The following is a 23,003-nucleotide window of genomic DNA, read 5'->3' on the forward strand; positions in this document are numbered from 1 at the left end:
GGTGATGGTGTGACGGGTGATGTGACAGGTGATGGTGTGACAGGTGGTGTGACAGGTGATGGTGTGACAGGTGATGATGTGACAGGTGATGTGACAGGTGATGGTGTGACAGGTGATGTGACAGGTGATGGTGTGACAGGTGATGGTGTGACAGGTGATGATGCGACAGGTGATGGTGTGACAGGTGATGATGCGACAGGTGATGGTGTGACAGGTGATGGTGTGACGGGTGATGTGACAGGTGATGGTGTGACAGGTGGTGTGACAGGTGATGATGCGACAGGTGATGGTGTGACAGGTGATGTGACAGGTGATGATGTGACAGGTAATGGTGTGACAGGTGATGATGTGACAGGTGATGTGACAGGTGATTGTGTGACAGGTGATGATGTGACAGGTGATGGTGTGACAGGTTATTATGTGACGTGATGGTGTGACAGGTGATGTGACAGGTGATGATGCGACAGGTGATGGTGTGACAGGTGATGGTGTGACGGGTGATGTGACAGGTGATGGTGTGACAGGTGGTGTGACAGGTGATGATGCGACAGGTGATGTGTGACAGGTGATGGTGTGACGGGTGATGTGACAGGTGATGGTGTGACAGGTGGTGTGACAGGTGATGATGTGACAGGCGATGATGTGACAGGTGATGGTGTGACAGGTGATGATGCGACAGGTGATGATGTGACAGGTGATGGTGTGACGGGTGATGTGACAGGTGATGGTGTGACAGGTGATGATGCGACAGGTGATGATGTGACAGGTTATTATGTGACGTGATGGTGTGACAGGTGATGATGTGACAGGCGATGATGTGACAGGTGATGGTGTGACAGGTGATGATGTGACGTGATGGTGTGACAGGTGATGATGTGACAGGTGATGGTGTGACAGGTTATTATGTGACGTGATGATGTGACAGGTGATGATGTGACAGGTGATGGTGTGACAGGTGATGATGTGACAGGTGATGATGTGACAGGTGATTATGTGACGTGATGATGTGACAGGTGATGATGTGACAGGCGATGGTGTGACAGGTTATTATGTGACGTGATGGTGTGACAGGTGATGATGTGACAGGTGATGGTGTGACAGGTTATTATGTGACGTGATGGTGTGACAGGTGATGATGTGACAGGCGATGATGTGACAGGTGATGGTGTGACAGGTGTTGATGTGACAGGTGATGCGACAGGTGATGGTGTGACAGGTTATTATGTGACGTGATGGTGTGACAGGTGATGTGACAGGCGATGATGTGACAGGTGATGGTGTGACAGGTGATGATGTGACAGGTGATGGTGTGACAGGTTATTATGTGACGTGATGATGTGACAGGTGATGATGTGACAGGTGATGATGTGACGTGATGATGTGACAGGTGATGGTGTGACAGGTTATTATGTGACGTGATGATGTGACAGGTGATGATGTGACAGGTGATGATGTGACAGGTGATGGTGTGACAGGTTATTATGTGACGTGATGATGTGACAGGTGATGATGTGACAGGTGATGGTGTGACAGGTGCAAAATATGGGCGTGGACTGGTGGTGAGAGGTGCCAGTTCATGATGGACAGGTGATTAAGGATGATGTGACAGGTGATGATGTGACAGCTGATTATGGCGGATGATGTGACAGGTGCATGATGTGACATCTCTCCACTTTGTGCATGTATAGGTCCTCTTTGTGCATGTGTGTGACAGGTGATGATGTGACAGGTGATGGTGTGACAGGTGATGATGTGACGTGATGATGTGACAGGTGATGATGTGACAGGTGATTATGTGACGTGATGATGTGACAGGTGATGATGTGACAGGTGATGGTGTGACAGGTTATTATGTGACGTGATGGTGTGACAGGTGATGGTGTGACAGGTAATGTGACAGGTGATGATGTGACAGGCAATGATGTGACAAGTGATGGTGTGACAAGTGATGATGTGACAAGTTATGTGACCACCTTAGCTCCTTCCATGTTGATTAGCGTCTTTCTTAATGTCTGCTTTCTTCTTCTTACCTCTGCTTCGTACTTCTGCTTCTTCTTCTTTGTTGTTGTTCTTCTTTGTTTGTTTCTGGGGGGCGGCAGTAGCTCAGTCCATAGGGACTTGGGTTGGGAACCGGAGGGTCGCCTGTTGAGTCCCCGTCCGGACCAAAATATGGAGCGTGGACTGGTGGCTGGAGAGGTGCCAGTTCACCTCCAGCAGAGCTGAAATGAGGGAAGCAAGGCACCTGAAGAAAAAAACTGCTTAAAACATTTTTAACGGCAAACAGTCAAACACACTCTGACATCTCTCCACTGTAATGCATGTATAGGTCCTCATGTTTCCCAACATGTGTGTGTCTTTCAGACCTGTGTGATTGGACAACAGAGTAAAAAATCTTTATTTTGAATTTCTCAGGGGAATTAATAAAGAAATAAATTAACTTATTTTGAAGAGCTGTTTCCTGGTCAAAATGGTCGGACAGGTGTGACATCACATCCAGAGCCATAAGTACAGGAATGTTCCTCTCTGCAGCAGGTCACAGTTTACTGTCTGTTCTCAGCATGGATACCAAGAGGCTGAGAAGGCAGAGCGAGAGGACGTTCCTGTAGTAGTTCCTGCCCCCCAAATATTACCAGGAACTTTTTCAGTGGAAACGGGCCTATATAATCAGATACAGTCAGAAAGTGTCGAGATAAAAAAAAACCCCTCGGTGTCTGTTTTTTGTCACGTCTTTATTTGTTTCATTTTTCAGTCAAACGTTTCCTGTCAGTAAACTTGGATAACCTCCGCCCACTCGGTCTGAGGCCACACCCCATTTTCCTGTACGTTGCTAGGCGACGACTTCCAGTCCCAGCTCCTCACTGGGACGCTCCATGTGGCGCCATAGTTCGCCGTCACATAGTCCAGCGTTTCACAAGGAACGCGAACTTTCAGCTCCAGAAGCTCTGCCCAGCAGAGCGTGAAATGAGGGAAGAAGTACCTGAAGAAAAAAAAAACTTTATTTAAAACATTTTTAACGGCAAACAGTCAAACACACCAACATCACTGTAATGATGTCACTGACTCATGTTTCCCAACAGGTGGTTGCAGGTCCGCTCTGATTGGATGGCAGGTAAAAAACAATCTTTATTTTGAAGTCCAGGGAATTAATAACAGAGCTTTTATTTTGAAGAGCTGTTTCCTGCTGCAGAGTGACAGACGGACAGGTGTGAACCTCCACGGGAAGCCATAAGTACCAGGATGTTCCTCTGCAGCAGGTCACAGTTTACTGTCTGTTCTCAAAGAGCATGGATACCAAGAGGCGAAGCTCAACAGAACGCCCCACAGCAACAGACTCACCCATGGTTTCGTCCTACCGCCGCCATTTTGGACTGTCAGCAGACCCGCTTGCATACAAAGACACACAGACAAACTGAAGTATATCGCTATTAATTATGCTTACAATGCTACTCACCTCGTGATAGCTTGGTCACAGCTGCTTTTTCACATTTTTGTAAAGCAAAATATAGACTTTAAAAAAAAACAAAACGAAGAAAAACGGCCTAGATGGCATCTCTACATATTACATCCACTTATGAGAAGATTAACTTAATTACTCCATCAAAATCACCCCATAAGCCAATCTACCAAAAAATAAATAAAAAAATAAAAAAAATAAATATTTTAACTAGAAACACATTAATGGCGACGTCACATAGTCAAGAATAAAGATTTATTTACAATTTGTACAGTAAGGGGACAGTAATAAAAATAATAATAATAATAATAATAATAATATATAGGCTATTTTAATATGATATATTTTAATGCTAAAGCAGTAATCAGTTCTGATATACATGGTCCAAGAGGCCATATATAGGCCTATATATACATATATACATATATCTTCCCATGAAAACTGGCATATTAAATTGATATTAAAACACTTTAAAACGTACACCTCTGTCGGGATCCTTCGGGAAACGGTGGAAGGCCAGGTGCGGGGTGTTCCACTGATAGTTGTTGCAGTTAATTGCACTACACTGTTTTCTTTTACTTTTCTCTCCTCTCTCCTTGACATCTTGCATGTTGTCTGGGCGCAACAGTCCAAGCTCAACAGTCCAAAATGGCATTAGCGCCCCTAGTGGCTGTTGGCAGAAATTCAACGAAGCTTCGCCTCTTGATATCCATGCTCTTTGGTTCTGACCCACAATCTTCTGCAGCTGACGACACATCATATCGACTGAGCCGTAGACAGTTGACAGATGATTGACAGGTGACAGATGATTGACAGGCGACAGATGACCAGTCGAACATTAATAACATGAATATTAATTAATTAATGAAATAAACAAAATATTAACGCTGCAAGCAGCAATGAACGGGCCCTCGCACCTTCACACAACTCGGGGGTGCTGGCAGGACGCAGGCTAACGCATCAGTTCATTTCTGTCAAAGTCAGACGGTACATAAAGGAGTGAGATGGCATATCCTTCATTCAGTCCTGAGATGACTATTTCACATTTTGTACCACTTCCTCTTCCCACTAGAGGGAGTCAGAGAAGGAACTAATGATATATGATGTTCCTATACATAAAATATAGACCACAGCATGTAAATGTCAGATAAATCAAAAAATAAATGTTCGAAAAGACATACTTCCTGTTGGAGCTAGGTGGCGCTGTACTCATCACTGAATATTGACACATAGATCTGTCCAGGGTGGGACTCTCATCAATCCTGTGAAATTTGGATAAGATTGGACCATGTATGCTGGAGATATAAACTACTTCCTGTTGCATAGTGACATATGCAAGTTTAACGCCTTGCCACGGTCACATGGTTTGATGAAAACTCAAGCTTGTTAGTTATAACTATTCTTCTTCAAGGTCTTTCAGTGGGACAGACCAACATTTGAAGTCAATTGAATAAAATCTGTAGGACAACTTCTTTAATTTACAAGCCCTGGAAATGGCCAAAAGTGCACAAAAGTGGTAGTAAGTAAATTCAAAATGGCGGACTTCCTGTTGGGTTTGGAGCATGGCTCCAAGAGGCTTTTTTGTACGTCTTAAAGTGTCACAGGTGCCTACCAAGTTTCATACATGCAGGTCAAATCAGCTTCGGGGGCTGCTTAATTGAAATATTCAAGGGGGCGCTGTTGAGCCATCTTGGTGCATCAAAGCACAATAATCACACCAGACAACAGGACCTGCAACCTGTGATGTGTGTGCCACGTTTGGTGCGTTTTCAAGTGTCCCTTGTCCCTTCAAAACAACATCGTGTTTAATGGCGAACAAGAGCAAGTTTGAGGTGGGTCTGATTAACCTGCTAGAAGAGGGACATCAAAGAATGAACTCAGTGACTTTCTGCAGATGTGTTCAGGGCTGGACTGTCATGATATGTGTGAAGTTTTGGCAAGATATTCCCACGTGGAGTCAAGTTACAGCAACGTTTATCATCACGGCGAAACATCAAAATTTGCTGCCACACCATGGCCACGCCCTTTGACCCCTGGAAATGGCCAAAAATGCACCAAAAGTGAGATCCTTAAAATATCAAACTTTTCACCAGTTCTGATACATCTGCAAAGTTTCATGAGTTTCGGGGTATGTTAAGCCTCCCATAAGGGCAATTCATTTGGAGGAAGAAAAAGAAGAATTCCTTCAATTTCAATAGGGTCCTTGCACTGCGTGCTTGGGCCCTTAAAACCAACAAACAGTGACAGAGCTACAGGTGTAGAATAGAATAGAATAGAACCAACTTTATTGATCCCACGAGGGGCAATTCGTTTGTAGCTTCCCCATCCCACAATATACAAACAACAACACACTAATCCATGCCAAGCACAGTCCAGGCCATGGCCACGCCCTTTGACGAACACTCAGTTTCCACAATAAAGCATGATCAAGGTCTTACGGCTTTTTTGACCAAGTTTGAGTACGATGTGGTCAACTTTGTAGGAGATATTCATCAAAGTCTAAAACATGACATTTCCTGTTGCCAGTAGGGGGCGCTATATTTATCTCTAATTATTGACATGTAGATGTGTTCAGGGCGGGACTGTCATCAATTCTGTGAAGTTTGGGCAAGATTAGACCATGTAAGCCAGAGTTATAAACTACTTCCTGTTGCATAGTGACATATGCAAGTTTAACGCCATCCCACGGTCACATGGTTTGATGAAAACTCAAGCTTGTTAGTTATAACTATTCTTCTTCAAGGTCTTTCAGTGGGACAGACCAAGGTTTGAAGTCGATCGGATGAAATCTCTAGGACGAGTTCGTTCATTTAGGACCCCTGGAAATGGCCAAAAATGCACCAAAATTGCACAGTAAATTCAAAATGGCCGACTTCCTGTTGGGTTTAGAGCATGCCTCCAAGAGGCTTTTTATGTAAGTTTCACACTCCTTGGTTAAACCAGCTTCGGGGGCTGTTTTGTTGAAATTTTGTGGGTGGCGCTACTGAGCCATTTTTTGGAACTGAAGGGTGAGACCCTTAAAATATGAAATTTTTCACCGGTTCTGATGTATCTGCAGTTTCATGAAATTTATTTGTAAGAAGAAGAAGAAGAAGAAGAATTCCTTGCATTTCAATAGGGTCCACCCTAAATATAAATATAAGAAAGAAAGACCTTCTATTCTGTCAGGACATTATTTGCTGAACTAACTACCATCTAAGTTTAGTACCCGAATAGCTGAAGGGATAAAAGATTTAGAGTAGCCATTAGTCTTGCTCAGAGGCACAAGGTATCGACGACCAGAAGGCAACAGTGAAAACTCTTGAGACAGGACATGGAGACATTGATTAATAATGCTCTTCCTCTTCTCAACCATCTGATTCTCCCAGGGGGACAGACAGACAGACAGAAGGACAGAGGGACAGACAGAAGGACAGAGGGACAGACAGACGGACAGAAGGGCAGACAGACAGACAGACAGACAGAAGGACAGAGGGACAGGAGGACAGAGGGACAGAAGAACAGAGGGACAGACAGAAGGGCAGACAGACAGACAGAAGGACAGGAGAACAGAGGGACAGACAGGGGGACAGGAGGACAGGAGAACAGAGGGACAGACAGGAGGACAGGAGAACAGAGGGACAGACAGGGGGACAGGAGGACAGAGGGACAGGAGAACAGAGGGACAGACAGGAGGACAGGAGAACAGAGGGACAGACAGAAGGACAGGAGAACAGAGGGACAGACAGGGGGACAGAGGGACAGGAGGACAGAGGAACAGACAGGGGGACTGGAGGACAGAGGGACAGACAGGGGGACAGGAGAACAGAGGGACAGACAGGAGGACAGAGGGACAGGAGGACAGAGGGACAGACAGGGGGACTGGAGGACAGAGGGACAGACAGGAGAACAGAGGGACAGACAGGGGGACTGGAGGACAGAAGGACAGACAGGGGGACAGGAAGACAGAGGGACAGACAGGCAGACAGACAGAAGGGCAGAGAGACAGACAGAAGGAGAGAGGGATAGACAGAAGGACAGACAGACAGAGGGACAGACAGGGGGACAGGAGGACAGAGGGACAGGAGAACAGAGAGACAGACAGGGGGACAGGAGGACAGAGGGACAGACAGGAGGACAGAGGGACAGACAGGGGGACAGGAGGACAGAAGGACAGACAGGGGGACAGGAAGACAGAGGGACAGACAGGCAGACAGACAGAAGGGCAGAGAGACAGACAGAAGGAGAGAGGGATAGACAGAAGGACAGACAGACAGAGGGACAGACAGGGGGACAGGAGGACAGAGGGACAGGAGAACAGAGAGACAGACAGGGGGACAGGAGGACAGAAGGACAGACAGGGGGACAGGAAGACAGAGGGACAGACAGGGGGACAGACAGAAGGGCAGAGAGACAGACAGAAGGACAGAGGGATAGACAGAAGGACAGACAGACAGAGGGACAGACAGGGGGACAGGAGGACAGAGGGACAGGAGAACAGAGAGACAGACAGGGGGACAGGAAGACAGAGGGACAGACAGGCAGACAGACAGAAGGGCAGAGAGACAGACAGAAGGACAGAGGGATAGACAGAAGGACAGACAGACAGAGGGACAGACAGGGGGACAGGAGGACAGAGGGACAGGAGAACAGAGGGACAGACAGGAGGACAGAGGGACAGGAGAACAGAGGGACAGACAGGGGGACAGGAGGACAGAGGGACAGACAGGGGGACAGGAGGACAGAGGGACAGGAGAACAGAGGGACAGACAGGAGGACAGAGGCACAGGAGAACAGAGGGACAGACAGGGGGACAGGAGGACAGAGGGACAGAGGCAATGCAGGTATTTTGGAGCAAGCCTTAACTCTGCTCTGAAGGCTGTTCTTATCCTTAACAGAGAGAATATTAAAGCATCAGATAAAAGAAAAAGTTCAAAGACTTTCAATGAAAGAACAATAAAAACAACTCAAGATTTTCCCATTGACATTAAAGGAATTCAACTTCCTCAGCAGGTAAATCCTCTGCTGACCTTTCTTGACAATGGACTCTGTGTTCATATTGAACTTCAGTTTACAATCAGACACAGCACCCAGGTGTTTGTAAGACACCACAATCTGAACATTTCCACCATGAATGACACTGACCTGATGATCACTGTGAAACCTAAAGTCAATTATCATGTCATTGGTTTTAGAAACATTTAAATCGAGCTAACTGCCATCTCACCATTTCACAAAATCCTGTAATGCAGGACCATGATCACTGTCAGAGCGCTGCAGTAAAGATAAGAGGACAGTGTCATCAGAAAGCTTCACCAGATGCCTGTTGACTTGAGAAGATCTGCAGCTGTCAGTATACAGAATAAATAATAAATAAGAGAGGTGACAACACACAACCTTGAGGAGAGCCGGTGGTAAAAATGGACATGTTAACCATTTGTCCATTGACAAAGACCTGCTGGACCCTCTCAGTGAGAAAATTTAAAATCAGAATGAGAAGCTGGTGTGGGAGATTAAAGTAAGAGTCAAGTCTCTCAATTAAAATGTGAGGCTGCATTTTATTGAAAGCAGAAGAAAAATCTGCAAATACAAGTCTTGCATGAGCTCCAGGTGTTTCCAAGTGTTTGTGCAGAGTGTTCAAAAATAAAAAGCTTAGCGTCCTCCACACTTTTACCTGGCTGGTAAGTGATTTGCAGAGGATCCAGTTTTCCTGCTACAGAACACACAACAAAGTTCTTTATAATTTTCTCAAAATTTTTCATTACCAGTGAAGTAAGCACCACTGGTCTGAAGTCTTTCAGTTCTTTTGAATCCTTTGACATGGGGACAGGTATGACGGTTGACGTCTTCCAGATTGTGGGAATCTGACCCAGATCAGCACACATCTGGAAGAGTCTAGAGAACACCCCACTGAGCTGATCAGCACAGTGAATGAGATGTATGATGAGACCGTGTCACAGACATCATTCATGTCATCACTACATGCATCAAAGAAACATTCCCAGTTTGACCACTTGGAGCAGGCCTGAAGAGAGGAGATATTCTCCGCAGACCAGCATTTCACTGATTTCTCCACACGTGGGAGCTGCCTGAAGGCAGATGTGTACAGAGGCATCACATACACACTGTTGTGGTAGGAAGATCCCAAAGATGGCAGCAATCTGTAAGCAGGCTCACACAGCCATAACACAGGTCTAAGGTAGAGTTCCTCTGTGTGGTGGCACAGGTCACATACTGTTCATAAGTCCTCAGAATATTGTTCAAACAGCAGTAATTAAAATCACAGAGGACGAATTTCGGAGCATCCGGGCATATGGCGTCAAGACGGCTTGTTACGTCAGCAATCAGCTGAGCAGCAGCTGATGTGTTAGCACGAGGGTGGATGTAAACAATGGTGAAGAACAGTTACTGAAACTCTTGAGGCAAGTAAAAAGGCCGGAGTGAGATGGTCAAAAGTTCAATGTCAGGGGTACAAATCTTCTCCCGAATCATGACAGTGTGACATAGCAGCACACACCACCTCCCCGTCGCGTGTTGGTGATCTCCGGTGACCGGTCCAGTCAGAGCGGAATGCCGAACCCACTAAATGACAGATCCTTGTCCCAGTCTGAATCACTTAGCCAGGTCTTGGTGAAGGCCGGTAAACAGGTAACCCTCACTTTGTGTTTAAATTTGGCCCAGGCCTCCAGCTCATGCAACTTGTTGTAGAGAGACTGTGCATTACAGAGCAGAATCGAAGGAAGAGCAGGTAGCTTGCAGCAGTCATGAAGGCTCATATTCTTGAGTCTCCGACGAATTCCACCTCTTTTCTGACAAGTGGGTTTGGCTCTAGCATCGGTTCTGCTGAGCTGCAACAAAATATTCACTGGCACAACACTGTTACTTGTCTGAAGTTACAAGAGAAACTCCCGAGAGCATGTAATCCTGCCGGGGAAGACGCCGTGATGTGTGTTCACTCCGTACCAATACAGAGACCAAGGAGCAGAACACAAAGAAGCACAAACAGGTCCACAGGCGGCCTCATAGTCTATAAACTGGGTGCTTGAAACACCAAAGAGAAACAATCATACACAACATGAAACACCTCACAGACAGAGGTAAGCTACACACGTCGCACACAGAGGAGCATGATGAGTTCAGATCTATAAAGTCCAGATCAGACCGAAGACTGACGACCAGACGAGTTCAGACAGGACGCTGCTGTCAGAGCTGGTGGTTGACAGGAAGTGACCACCATGAGACGGTGTATCATCTCTAGTCAACGACTCTCTGTGCTTCTGATCTGTGAAGTTGACAGGAAGTGACCACCATGAGGCGGCGCATCATCTCTAGTTAACGACTCTGTGCTTCTGATCTGTAACGCTGACAGGAAGTGACCGCCATGAGACGGCGCATCATCTCTAGTCAACGACTCTCTGTGCTTCTGATCTGTAACATTGACAGGAAGTGACCGCCATGAGACGGCGCATCATCTCTAGTCAACGACTCTCTGTGCTTCTGATCTGTAACGCTGACAGGAAGTGACCGCCATGAGACGGCGTATCATCTCTAGTCAACGACTCTCTGCGCTTCTGATCTGTAACGTTGACAGGAAGTGACCGCCATGAGACGACGTATCATCTCTAGTCAACGACTCTCTGCGCTTCTGATCTGTAACGCTGACAGGAAGTGACCGCCATGAGACGACGTATCATCTCTAGTCAACGACTCTCTGCGCTTCTGATCTGTAACGCTGACAGGAAGTGACCGCCATGAGACGGCGTATCATCTCTAGTCAACGACTCTCTGCGCTTCTGATCTGTAACGTTGACAGGAAGTGACCGCCATGAGACGACGCATCATCTCTAGTCAACGACTCTCTGCGCTTCTGATCTGTGACGTTGACAGGAAGTGACCGCCATGAGACGGCGTATCATCTCTAGTCAACGACTCTCTGCGCTTCTGATCTGTAACGCTGACAGGAAGTGACCACCATGAGACGGCGTATCATCTCTAGTCAACGACTCTCTGCGCTTCTGATCTGTGACGTTGACAGGAAGTGACCGCCATGAGACGGCGTATCATCTCTAGTCAACGACTCTCTGCGCTTCTGATCTGTAACGCTGACAGGAAGTGACCGCCATGAGACGCCGTGTCATCTCTAGTCAACAACTCTCAGAATTTCAGTTCTGATTTGCAGCTTTTCAGACTTATTTTGTGGCTGAATATAACTTGTAGTTTCTTAAAATCTGAATGAGGATAGTGATAGTGAGATACTGGCTACAGTGATGAAACAAAACCAGCATCAGATAGACTGTATTCATAATCAATACGCCACAATAATATAAATAACCAGCGCCAATTCATCAGTCAGTGAGAATGTGTGTGTGTGTCTGTTTGTGTGACTGTGTGTGTGTCTGTGTGTGTGTCTGTGTGTGTGTGTGTGTGTGAGACGAAGACAAAATGGCTGACAGCAGCTGATCATAGGGGAAGAGGAAAACCTCTCACAGTGGGCGGGGGAGGTGTCTGTGATGTCCAATGTGACATAACGTCATTTGTGTTTTCACTCTATATATGCTTCCTTTAGGTAACATCATTAGGAATCACTCCATGATGACCATCAAATTCTGCTACAGAGACTGGATCACTTAATTGGCCTAAAAGGTTCTGCACTGAGCTGGTTTAAATCTTATTTATCTGATCGTTTTCAGTTTGTTGACGTTCATAATGAATCATCCTTACGTACTAAAGTTTGTTTTGGAGTTCCGTAAGGTTCTGTGCTCGGACCAATCCTATTTACTCTATATATGCTTCCTTTTGGTAAAATCATTAGAAATCAGTCTATAAATTTCCATTGTTATGCGGATGATACTCAGTTGTATTTATCAATGAAGCCAGAAGAAAGTAATCAATTAACTAAACTCCATAATTGCCTTAAAGACATAAAAACCTGGATGAGCACCAATTTCCTGATGTTAAATTCAGACAAAACTGAAGTTATTGTTCTTGGCCCCAAACAACTCAGAGACTCTTTATCTGATGACATAGTTTCTCTAGATGGCATTGCTCTGGCCTCTAGCACTACCGTAAGAAACCTCGGAGTAATATTTGATCAAGATTTGTCTTTTAATTCTCATTTAAAACAAACCTCACGGACTGCATTTTTTCATCTGCATAATATTGCGAAAATTAGGCCTATCCTGACCCGAAAAGATGCAGAAAAATTGGTCCACGCTTTTGTTACCTCAAGGCTGGATTACTGTAACTCTCTATTATCAGGTAGCTCTAGTAAGTCCTTAAAAACTCTCCAGCTAATTCAGAATGCAGCAGCACGTGTACTAACAGGAACTAAGAAACGCGATCATATCTCTCCTGTTTTAGCTTCTCTGCACTGGCTCCCTGTAAAATCCAGAATTGAATTTAAAATCCTACTGTTAACTTATAAAGCTCTAAATGGTCAAGCTCCGTCATATCTTAGAGAGCTCATAGTGCCATATTATCCCACCAGAACACTGCGCTCTGAGAACGTGGTGGTCCCTAAAGTCTCCAAAAGTAGATCAGGAGCCAGAGCCTTCAGCTATCAGGCTCCTCTCCTGTGGAATCATCTTCCTGTTATGGTCCGGGAGGCAGACACCGTCTCCACATTTAAGACTAGACTTAAGACTTTCCTCTTTGATAAAGCTTATAGTTAGGGCTGGCTCAGGCTTGCCCTGTACCAGCCCCTAGTTAGGCTGACTTAGGCCTAGTCTGCCGGAGGACCCCCTATAATACACCGGGCACCTTCTCTCTCTCTCTCTCTCTCTCTCTCTCTCTCTCTCGTGTCCTATTACTGCATCTTGCTAACTCGGCCATTCTGGATGTCACTAACTCGGCTTCTTCTCCGGAGCCTTTGTGCTCCACTGTCTCTCAGATTAACTCATATCACAGTGGTGCCTGGACAGCGTGATGTGTGTGGTTGTGCTGCTGCCGTGGTCCTGCCAGATGCCTCCTGCTGCTGCTGCCATCATTAGTCATTAGTCATACTTCTACTGTTATTATACACAAATGACTATTGTCACACATGTATACTGCCAGATATTAATATATACACTGAACAAAAATAGAAATGCAACACTTTTGTTTTTGCTCCCATTTTTCATGAGCTGAACTCAAAGATCTAAAACATTTTCTATATACACAAAAAAACATTTCCTCACAAATATTGTTCACAAATCTGTCTAAATCTGTATTTACAGATTTTGAACAGGTGTGCCTTAGGCTGGCAGAAAACCAGTCAGTATCTGGTGTGACCACCATTTGCCTCACGCAGTGCAACACATCTCCTTCCCATAGAGCTGATCAGTTTGTTGATCGTGGCCTGTGGAATGTTGGTCCACTCCTCTTCAATGGCTGTGTGAAGTTGCTGGATATTGGCAGGAACTGGAACACGCTGTCCTATACGCTGATCCAGAGCATCCCAAACATGCTCAATGGGTGACATGTCCGGTGAGTATGCTGGCCATGCAAGAACTGGGATGTTTTCAGCTTCTAGGAATTGTGTACAGATCCTTGCAACATGGGGCCGTGCATTATCATGCTGCAACATGAGGTGATGGTCGTGGATGAATGGCACAACAATGGGCCTCAGGATCTCTTCACGATATCTCTGTGCATTCAAAATGCCATCAATAAAATGCACCTGTGTTCGCTGTCCATAACATACGCCTGCCCATACCATAACTCCACCGCCACCATGGACCACTCGATCCACAACACTGACATCAGCAAACCGCCCCCCCACACGACGTCTCACACGCTGTCTGCCATCTGTCCTGAACAGTGAAAACCAGGATTCATCCGTGAAGAGAACACCTCTCCAACGTGCCAGACACCATCGAATGTGAGCATTTGCCCACTCAAGTCGGTTATGACGACGACCTGCAGTCAGGTCGAGACCCCGATGAGGACAACGAGCATGCAGATGAGCTTCCCTGAGACGGTTTCTGACAGTTTGTGCAGAAATTCTCTGGTTATGCAAACCGATTGTTGCAGCAGCTGTCCGGATGGCTGGTCTCAGACGATCTTGGAGGTGAACATGCTGGATGTGGAGGTCCTGGGCTGGTGTGGTTACACGTGGTCTGTGGTTGTGAGGCCGGTTGGATGTACTGCCAAATTGTCTGAAACGCCTTTGGAGGCAGCTTATGGTAGAGAAATGAACATTCAATTCACGGACAACAGCTCTGGTGGACATTCCTGCAGTCAGCATGCCAATTGCACGCTCCCTCAAAACTTGCGACATCTGTGGCATTGTGCTGTGCGATAAAACTGAACATTTCAGAGTGGCCTTTTATTGTGGCCAGCCTAAGGCACACCTGTGCAATATTCACGCTGTCTAATCAGCATCTTGACATGCCACACCTGTGAGGTGGGATGGATTATCTCGGCAAAGGAGAAGTGCTCACTAACACAGATTTAGACAGATTTGTGAACAATATTTGTGAGAAATGGTCTTTTGTGTGTATAGAAAATGTTTTAGATCTTTGAGTTCAGCTCACAAAAAATGGGAGCAAAAACAAAAGTGTTGCGTTTATATTTTTGTTCAGTGTACTTTCAACATATTGTACCACAGTAACCAGAATTATAACTATAATATTATTATTTTCATTAACGTTGTTGTAAGCTACTGTCATTACCGTCTGTCCTGCATCTCTTTCTCTTTCTCTCTCTCTCTCTCTCTCTCTTTCTGTCTCAATATGTGCGTTTACATGGAGCCATGTATTCTTTTTGCATTCGGGTTGGAAGTCCTACCCGAATAGGGTACTGGGGGTGGCAGTAGCTCAGTCCATAGGGACTTGGGTTGGGAACTGGAGGGTCGCCTGTCGAGTCCCCGTCTGGACCAAAGTATGGAGCGTGGACTGGTGGCTGGAGAGGTGCCAGTTCACCTCCTGGGCACTGCCGAGGTGCCCTTGAGCAAGGCACCGAACCCCCCATCCGCTCGGGGTGCCTCACCAAGGGCAGCCCCCTCACTCTGACATCTCTCCAATCTGTGCATGTATAGGTCCTGTTTATGCATGTGTGTGTCTTTTGGACCTGTGTGTAACTGACAAGTAAGAGTGAAAACATTGAATTTCCCCTCAGGGGGATTAATAAAGTAAATAAACTTAAACTTAACTTAAACTTAAATGCTCCTTGTAAACACCTCAACCCAAATGAAAACAGCCAACCCGAAAGAAAATCTAATCGGGTGCACAGGGGTGGAATATTCCTTTTCAGAACCCGAATGGAAGATTTTTTCTGTCTTGTATACACCTCCTACCCGATTGCAGCCATTCCGGTCTTTCTGCGCATGCTCGTTTCCTTGACCTTGTAGCGCAATGACGTATACAGTGTGCATAGCAATGGGCTGAGACAGAGCAGTCAGACTCGTTGCACTAATCGGTTTCCATTCTCCACAGCATGGTCTTCTAACTCCCTTCTTTGACCTTCTACCTCCCTTCTCTTCCTCAACAAATGAAGCACTAGCAGAACAAGGTTGTTGTCGTACTGCTGCTTCAAGAATATAAGCAAAACAAGCCCAAAAAGGCACTAAGAATGGCGTCGTCAAGCATCTTGTTATCCGGAGCGAGGACTACAGTGTTTTCTTCCGTTACACGTCACATCCGCCCCGCCCCCTAACCAATCAGAAACCTTCCCTGCCCCAAACCTTGCGCAGACCCAAATAAAGGTGATTAAACTGATCTCCGTGTAAACCCTCATTCGTAATGAATATTTCCCATGTGAACTACCTGGAAAAACTTTAATTCCGAATGATTTCATTCAGATTTATTTCATTCTGAACGAAAAGCCATCATGTAACCGTAGCCAGTGTGTCATACGGATTACTGTTAATTTATCATGCTGATCTGTTCTGTACGACATCTATTGCACGTCTGTCCGTCCTGGAAGAGGGATCCCTCCTCAGTTGCTCTTCCTGAGGTTTCTACCGTTTTTTCCCCGTTAAAGGGTTTTTTGGGTTTTTCCTGATCAGCTGTGAGGGTCATAAGGACAGAGGGATGTCGTATGCTGTAAAGCCCTGTGAGGCAAATTGTGATTTGTGATATTGGGCTTTATAAATAAAATTGATTGAATTGAATTGAACGTCATCATTTTACCGTCTCTGACATCATAGTGAAGTTTGAGCCTGAACGAATGTTTGAGTCACAGCGACCTTTGACCTTTGACACCGGCTCCGAGGCATAAAGACAGGAAGTAATGCAGGTCATAGCTGAAGTCCTACAGACTGCCCATATTAACCTGAACTCACACATGCCTGTGTATTATGGGATGTCATGATGTCAGTTGTCATGGCCGCACTGTAGCTATAGGAGTTCCTAATAAAATGATAACACAGATTGATATTACAAACTGCGTGGTGGTCGGTTTTATCTGACGGCAAATAAAAGTCATGACATCTGACAGGAAGAAAAATGAATGGTGTTTACTTGAACTTTCTGCCGCTCTTCGCCTGTGTCCCTCCGTTCCACACAACGTCTCCATCCTCATAGAAAAAGAAAATGTCCAGTTTGACGTCGTCACTCAGAAATGAAAGTTCTAGACTGTCCTCCACCTGCATTTCAAAATAAAATACACACAACATAAAACACTCACCAAAATAAAACACACCCGCCAAAATAAAACACACCAAAATAGAACACACATCAAAATAAAAAACATGTCAAAATAAAACATACATCAAAATAAAAACACATGTCAAATAAAACAGTAGGGATGCACCGAATATTCGGTAACCGAATATATTCGGCCGAATATTGCAAAAAACCACACATTCTGTATTCGGTGGAATAAGTTAAAAGCAAGGCCGAATAATAGCGGCGTGTTTTGATAACACAATCAAACAGCGTGCCGTGACGGGCGGAGTAAAATGTCGGCAGTGTGGCGATCCGTCCATCACGGCACTTGCATTTGCGACTAAAAATAGTTTTGAGCGAGCAAAATAGGCTTAAATCATTCAGCACGCTGTGCGAGCAGCCTACAGATTTCAACCAGCAGCAGAAATGAAAGGCGAATCCCACCGATTGTGGGTTGAACGGGGGTCACAGACACAGACAGTAATGTATTCCTGTCAAATACGGCGGCCAATCGGCTTACCGGCGATGGAAAAGTCGGCTCCAATAATATCCTCTTCTTGGCGTCACGACTGCCCAGAAGTACCTGAACAGCCGAGCCAGCCGAACACAGGTATGTGACGTGTCAGAGGACAAACGAGTCGTTCACGGCCCACAAACCTCACCGCACTTTAGGGACTGTTCTTTACTTATGAAGGGACTGTTCTTTACTTGTCAGGGGAGGAGGGTGGCTGGTTGATTTTTATTTTATTTATTTATTTTATTTCAATCCCCCCTATGTTAATCACTTATTGATGCTGTTTTTGAAGTATGAATAAGTCAATAAGTTATTTATTCCATTGAAATATCATTGATGTATTATAGAAAAGTGATTTATCTTTTTATAAATGACAAAAGGCACATCTGCCTCATTTCTGCTGTGGTATTGTGATACTACTCAGAACCATGATATTTTCATTGGTATCGTACAGTGGGTCCCAATTTTGGTACCGTGACAACACTAATCTGGAGGGTTCATCTGCAAAAACTAATGAACAACTAAACAACAATATTCGGTATTTGGTACTCGGTATTCGGCCAAGCGTTTAATATTATTCGGCTTCGGCCACAAATTTTCATTTCGGTGCATCCCTATAAAACAGAGTAAAACACACATCAAATTAAAACACACAAATTAAAGAAACATGTCAAAATAAATGTCAAAATAACAGAACAGAACACAAAAAACAAAAACAAAGTTTTCACCTTTCCAAACTTGTGTTTGAGCGCCAGGCCGGCGTCCCTGAACGCCGTGATGATGTCAGATCTGAAGTCCACGCTGAATATGCCAATATCGACGTCACGGCTGTACGAGATAACGCTGCACTGCCTGAACCAGCCTGCAGGGGGCGACAGACAGCCACAGAAGACATTTACTGACCAGGTTAACAACACGTTAAACACAGAGCAGACCAGAATCACAGACCACCACAGACCATTGCCACAGACTACAGACCACCACAGACCATAATCACAGACCACCAAAGACCATAATCACTGACCACCAAAGACTACTACTACAGACCACCACAGATCATAATCACAGACCACCACAGACCATTACTACAGACTACAGACCACCAAAGACCATTACTACAGACCACCACATCATTACTACAGACTACAGACCACCAAAGACCATAATCACAGACAACCAAAGACCATAATCACTGACCACCAAAGACCATCACTACAGACTACAGACCACCCAAGACCATAATCACAGACCACCAAAGACCATTACTACAGACCACCACATCATTACTACAGACTACAGACCACCAAAGACCATAATCACAGACCACCAAAGACCATTACTACAGACCACCACATCATTACTACAGACTACAGACCACCCAAGACCATAATCACAGACCACCAAAGACCATTACTACAGACCACCACATCATTACTACAGACTACAGACCACCAAAGACCATAATCACAGACAACCAAAGACCATAATAACTGACCACCAAAGACCATTACTACAGACCACCACATATCATTACTATAGACTACAGACCACCAAAGACCATTACTACAGACTACATACCACCAAAGACCATAATCACAGACCACCAAAGACCATAATCACAGACCACCAAAGACCATAATCACTGACCATCAAAGACCATTACTACAGACACCACAGACCATTACTACAGACTAAAGACCACCAAAGACCATAATCGCAGACCACCAAAGACCATTACTACAAACTACAGACCACCACAGACCATTACTACAGACTACAGACCACCAAAGACCATAATCACAGACCACCACAGACCATTACTACAGACTACAGACCACCAAAGACCATAATCACAGACCACCAAAGACCATAATAACTGACCACCAAAGACTATTACGACAGACCACCACATATCATTACTACAGACTACAGACCACCAAAGACCATAATCACAGACCACCAGACCATTACTACAGACTACAGACCACCAAAGACCATAATCACAGACCACCAAAGACCATTACTACAGACACCACAGACCATTACTACAGACTAAAGACCACCAAAGACCATAATCACAGACCACCAAAGACCATAATCACTGACCATCAAAGACCATAATCACTGACCACCAAAGACCATTACTACAGACACCACAGACCATTACTACAGACTGAAATTACAGAGCACTACAGGCCACCACAGACCATTACCAGACTACAGGCCACCACAGACCATTACCAGACTACAGACCACCACAGACCATAATAACTGACCACCAAAGACCATTACTACAGGCCACCACAGACCATTACCACAGACCATTACTACAGACCACCACAGACCATAACCACAGACCACCACAGACCATTACTACAGACCATAATTACAGACCCGCACAACAGACCATAACCACAGACCACCACAGACCATAACTACAGACCATGTCTACAGACCATTACAGACCATAACTACAGACCACTACAAACCATAACTACAGACCTAACTAAAGATAACTACAGACCATGTCTACAGACCATAACTACAGATAACTACAGACCATGTCTACAGACCATTACTGTCTATTACTACCGACCACTACATACCATCACTGCAGACCACTGTAGACCATGACTATAGATCATTACACACCATAACTACAGACCATTACAGACCGTATCTACAGACCACTACAGACCATAACTACAGACCACTGCAGACCATTACTACAGATCACTATAGTCCATCGCTACAGACCACTACAAACCATAACTACAAACCATAACTACAGACCATTACTACAGACCGTAACTAAAGATCACTACAGACCATTACTACAAACCATGTCTACAGACCATTACAGACCATAACTACAGACCACTACAAACCATAACTACAGACCTAACTAAAGATAACTACAGACCATGTCTACAGACCATAACTACAGATAACTACAGACCATGTCTACAGACCATTACTGTCTATTACTACCGCCCACGACATACCATCACTGCAGACCACTGTAGACCATGACTATAGATCATTACACACCATAACTACAGACCATTACAGACCGTATCTACAGACCACTACAGACCATAACTACAGACCACTGCAGACCATTACTACAGATCACTATAGTCCATCGCTACAGACCACTACAAACCATAACTACAAACCATAACTACAGACCATTACTACAGACCGTAACTAAAGATCACTACAGACCATTACTACAAACCATGTCTACAGATCATCACAGACCATAACTACAGACCACTGCAGACCATTACAGACCATAACTACAGACCACTACAGTCCATCACTACCGACCACTACATACCATCACTGCAGACCACTGTAGACCATGACTACAGACCATTACAGACCATAACTACAGACCATTACAGACCATATCTACAGACCACTAAAGATTATAACTACAGACCATAACTACAGACCATGACTACAGACCATTACAGACCATGACTACAGACCACTATAGTCCATCACTACAGACCACTACTACAGACTGTAACTACAGACCACTACAGATCACTACTACAGACCATAACTACAGACCACCGCAGACCATAACTACAGACTATAACTACAAACTACTGCAGACCACTACAGACCATACCTACAGACCACTGTAGACCAATGTAGACCATAGAAGCAGACCATTAAAGGGATAGTGCACCCAAAAATGAAAATTCAGCCATTATCTTCTCACCCATATACCAATGGAGGCTCAGGCGAAGTTTTAGAGTCCAACTCCACCTAATGGAGGCTGACGGCGCCCCAGATTCAACCGTCCAAAAACACAAAATTGAGACCACATAATATCTCCATACTGCTCGTCGTAGTGATCCAAGTGTCCTGAAGCCCAGGCATAAAAAGTTGTTTGGAAAAACGTCAGTTGAACTGTTTTTAGCCTCTCTGTAGCCTGTAGCTCTGACTGCCTCTCTGTGCACCGTATGTGTGTGTGCTTGCGTGAGACATGGGCACCGCGTTCATGTGTGTTCACATGCTTGCGTTGTTCTCGGGGTGCACAGAGAAGCAGTTAGAGCTGCAAGCTACAATGAGGCTAAAAAGCAGCAGTATGGAGATATTTTGTGGTTTCAATCATGTGTTTTTGGACGTTTGAATCTGGGGCGCCGTCAGCCTCCATTAGGTGGAGTTGTGTTGCTACCTCCTCTTCCCTGGGATCTTCGCAAGTGATGTGAGGACTCTAAAACTTTACCTGGGCCTCCCTCGGCATATGGGTGAGTAGATAATGGATGAATTTTCATTTTTGGGTGCACTATCCCTTTAAAGAGTTTTTAGAAATAAATATCATTTTATCACCACATCAGTCCGGTTTTAGAAAACAACACAGCACGACAACAGCTGCTATTAAGGTGGTCAATGACATTATCAAGGCACTGGACTGCAAAAAATATTGTGCAGCTCTTTTCATCAATTTGTCAAAGGCCTTTGAATAGTAGATCATGTTACCCTGGCAGATAGACTCTGTAAAATTGGCCTATCTAAGCATGCTGTACACTGGTTTGCTAATTATTTGTCAGGCAGAACACATAGTGTTCAGTTTGCTGGGTCTTCCTCTGCATTCCTCCCAGTGTTAAAAGGTGTTCCTCAGGGTTCCATACTGGGGCCATTGTTGTTTTCTATATATGTAAATAATCTCTGTGACAATCAAATGCTGCTTATCATTTTTATGCAGATGATACCGTCATCTATTGTTCATCCCCTTCAGTTGTTAAAGCTGTGTAATACCTGCAGTCTGATCCACTTAACTCAACCTAAGCTGGTGTTAAATGCAGAAAAATCCAAAATTATGCGTTTTTTCAAATGGCAAAGACTTAACATCTGATCTTCCAAAGATCTTGACTACTCGAGGGATTGAAATTGAAATTGTTACAATGTTCAAGTATTCAGGTATTATCACTGATCAGAACTTGTCTTTCAAAGCACATATTGAAAACCTTGTCGCCAAGCTGAAGGTTAAATTGGTCTTCTTCTTTAGAAATAAATCCAACTTCTCCCTTCAGGCAAGAAGACACTTGATATGTGCAACTTTTTTACCTCTGCTGGATTATGGTGATCTGCTTTTCATGAATGCAGCTGACCAGTATCTAAAGAAGTAAGACACTGCGTACCATTGTTCTTTGCGCTTATTTACTGGTTGCGGAAATCGCATACACCATTGTACTCTGTATGCCACTGCTAAATGGCTGTCTTTGTATGTCCACAGGCTCTCACATTGGTTGGTTTATATATTAATCTATTCTTGGCCTTGTTCCCTCTTATCTTTCTACATACATGTGCAGAAACCAAAATCAATATGGCCTTCGCTCTCATAATATTCTTCAAATGCTGGTTCCAAGGGTGAGAACAGTACTCGGCAAAAAAGCTTTTAAATATGCTGCTCATTTGTCTTGGAATAAGCTTCAGAAGGATATGAAAT

At 44.7% G+C, this 23,003-nt stretch overlaps 1 protein-coding gene and 1 long non-coding RNA gene across 2 annotated transcripts in view; one reads left to right on the top strand and one right to left on the bottom strand.

The window, feature by feature from the left end:
* The first annotated feature begins 615 nt into the window (after positions 1-615).
* On the top strand, positions 616-1,189 carry LOC125906324 (uncharacterized). The gene is made up of 3 exons (XR_007451774.1): positions 616-664; positions 767-824; positions 1,087-1,189. It is a non-coding gene; the product is annotated as an uncharacterized LOC125906324 (long non-coding RNA).
* Positions 1,190-2,708: 1,519 nt separating this feature from the next.
* The window catches only part of fktn (fukutin), a 37,648-nt gene continuing 17,353 nt past the window's right edge, over positions 2,709-23,003 (bottom strand). Inside the window, exons 8-10 of the mRNA XM_049604920.1 lie at positions 18,262-18,395; positions 16,873-16,997; positions 2,709-2,977 (exon numbers count right to left, since the gene is read on the bottom strand). Of these exons, the coding sequence (XP_049460877.1) occupies positions 2,764-2,977; positions 16,873-16,997; positions 18,262-18,395 (473 nt within the window). The 3' untranslated portion in view covers positions 2,709-2,763. The remainder of the gene's footprint in view (positions 2,978-16,872; positions 16,998-18,261; positions 18,396-23,003) is intronic.

This window comes from Epinephelus fuscoguttatus, linkage group LG18 (genome assembly GCF_011397635.1).
Source record: "Epinephelus fuscoguttatus linkage group LG18, E.fuscoguttatus.final_Chr_v1".
NCBI lineage: Eukaryota > Metazoa > Chordata > Actinopteri > Perciformes > Serranidae > Epinephelus > Epinephelus fuscoguttatus.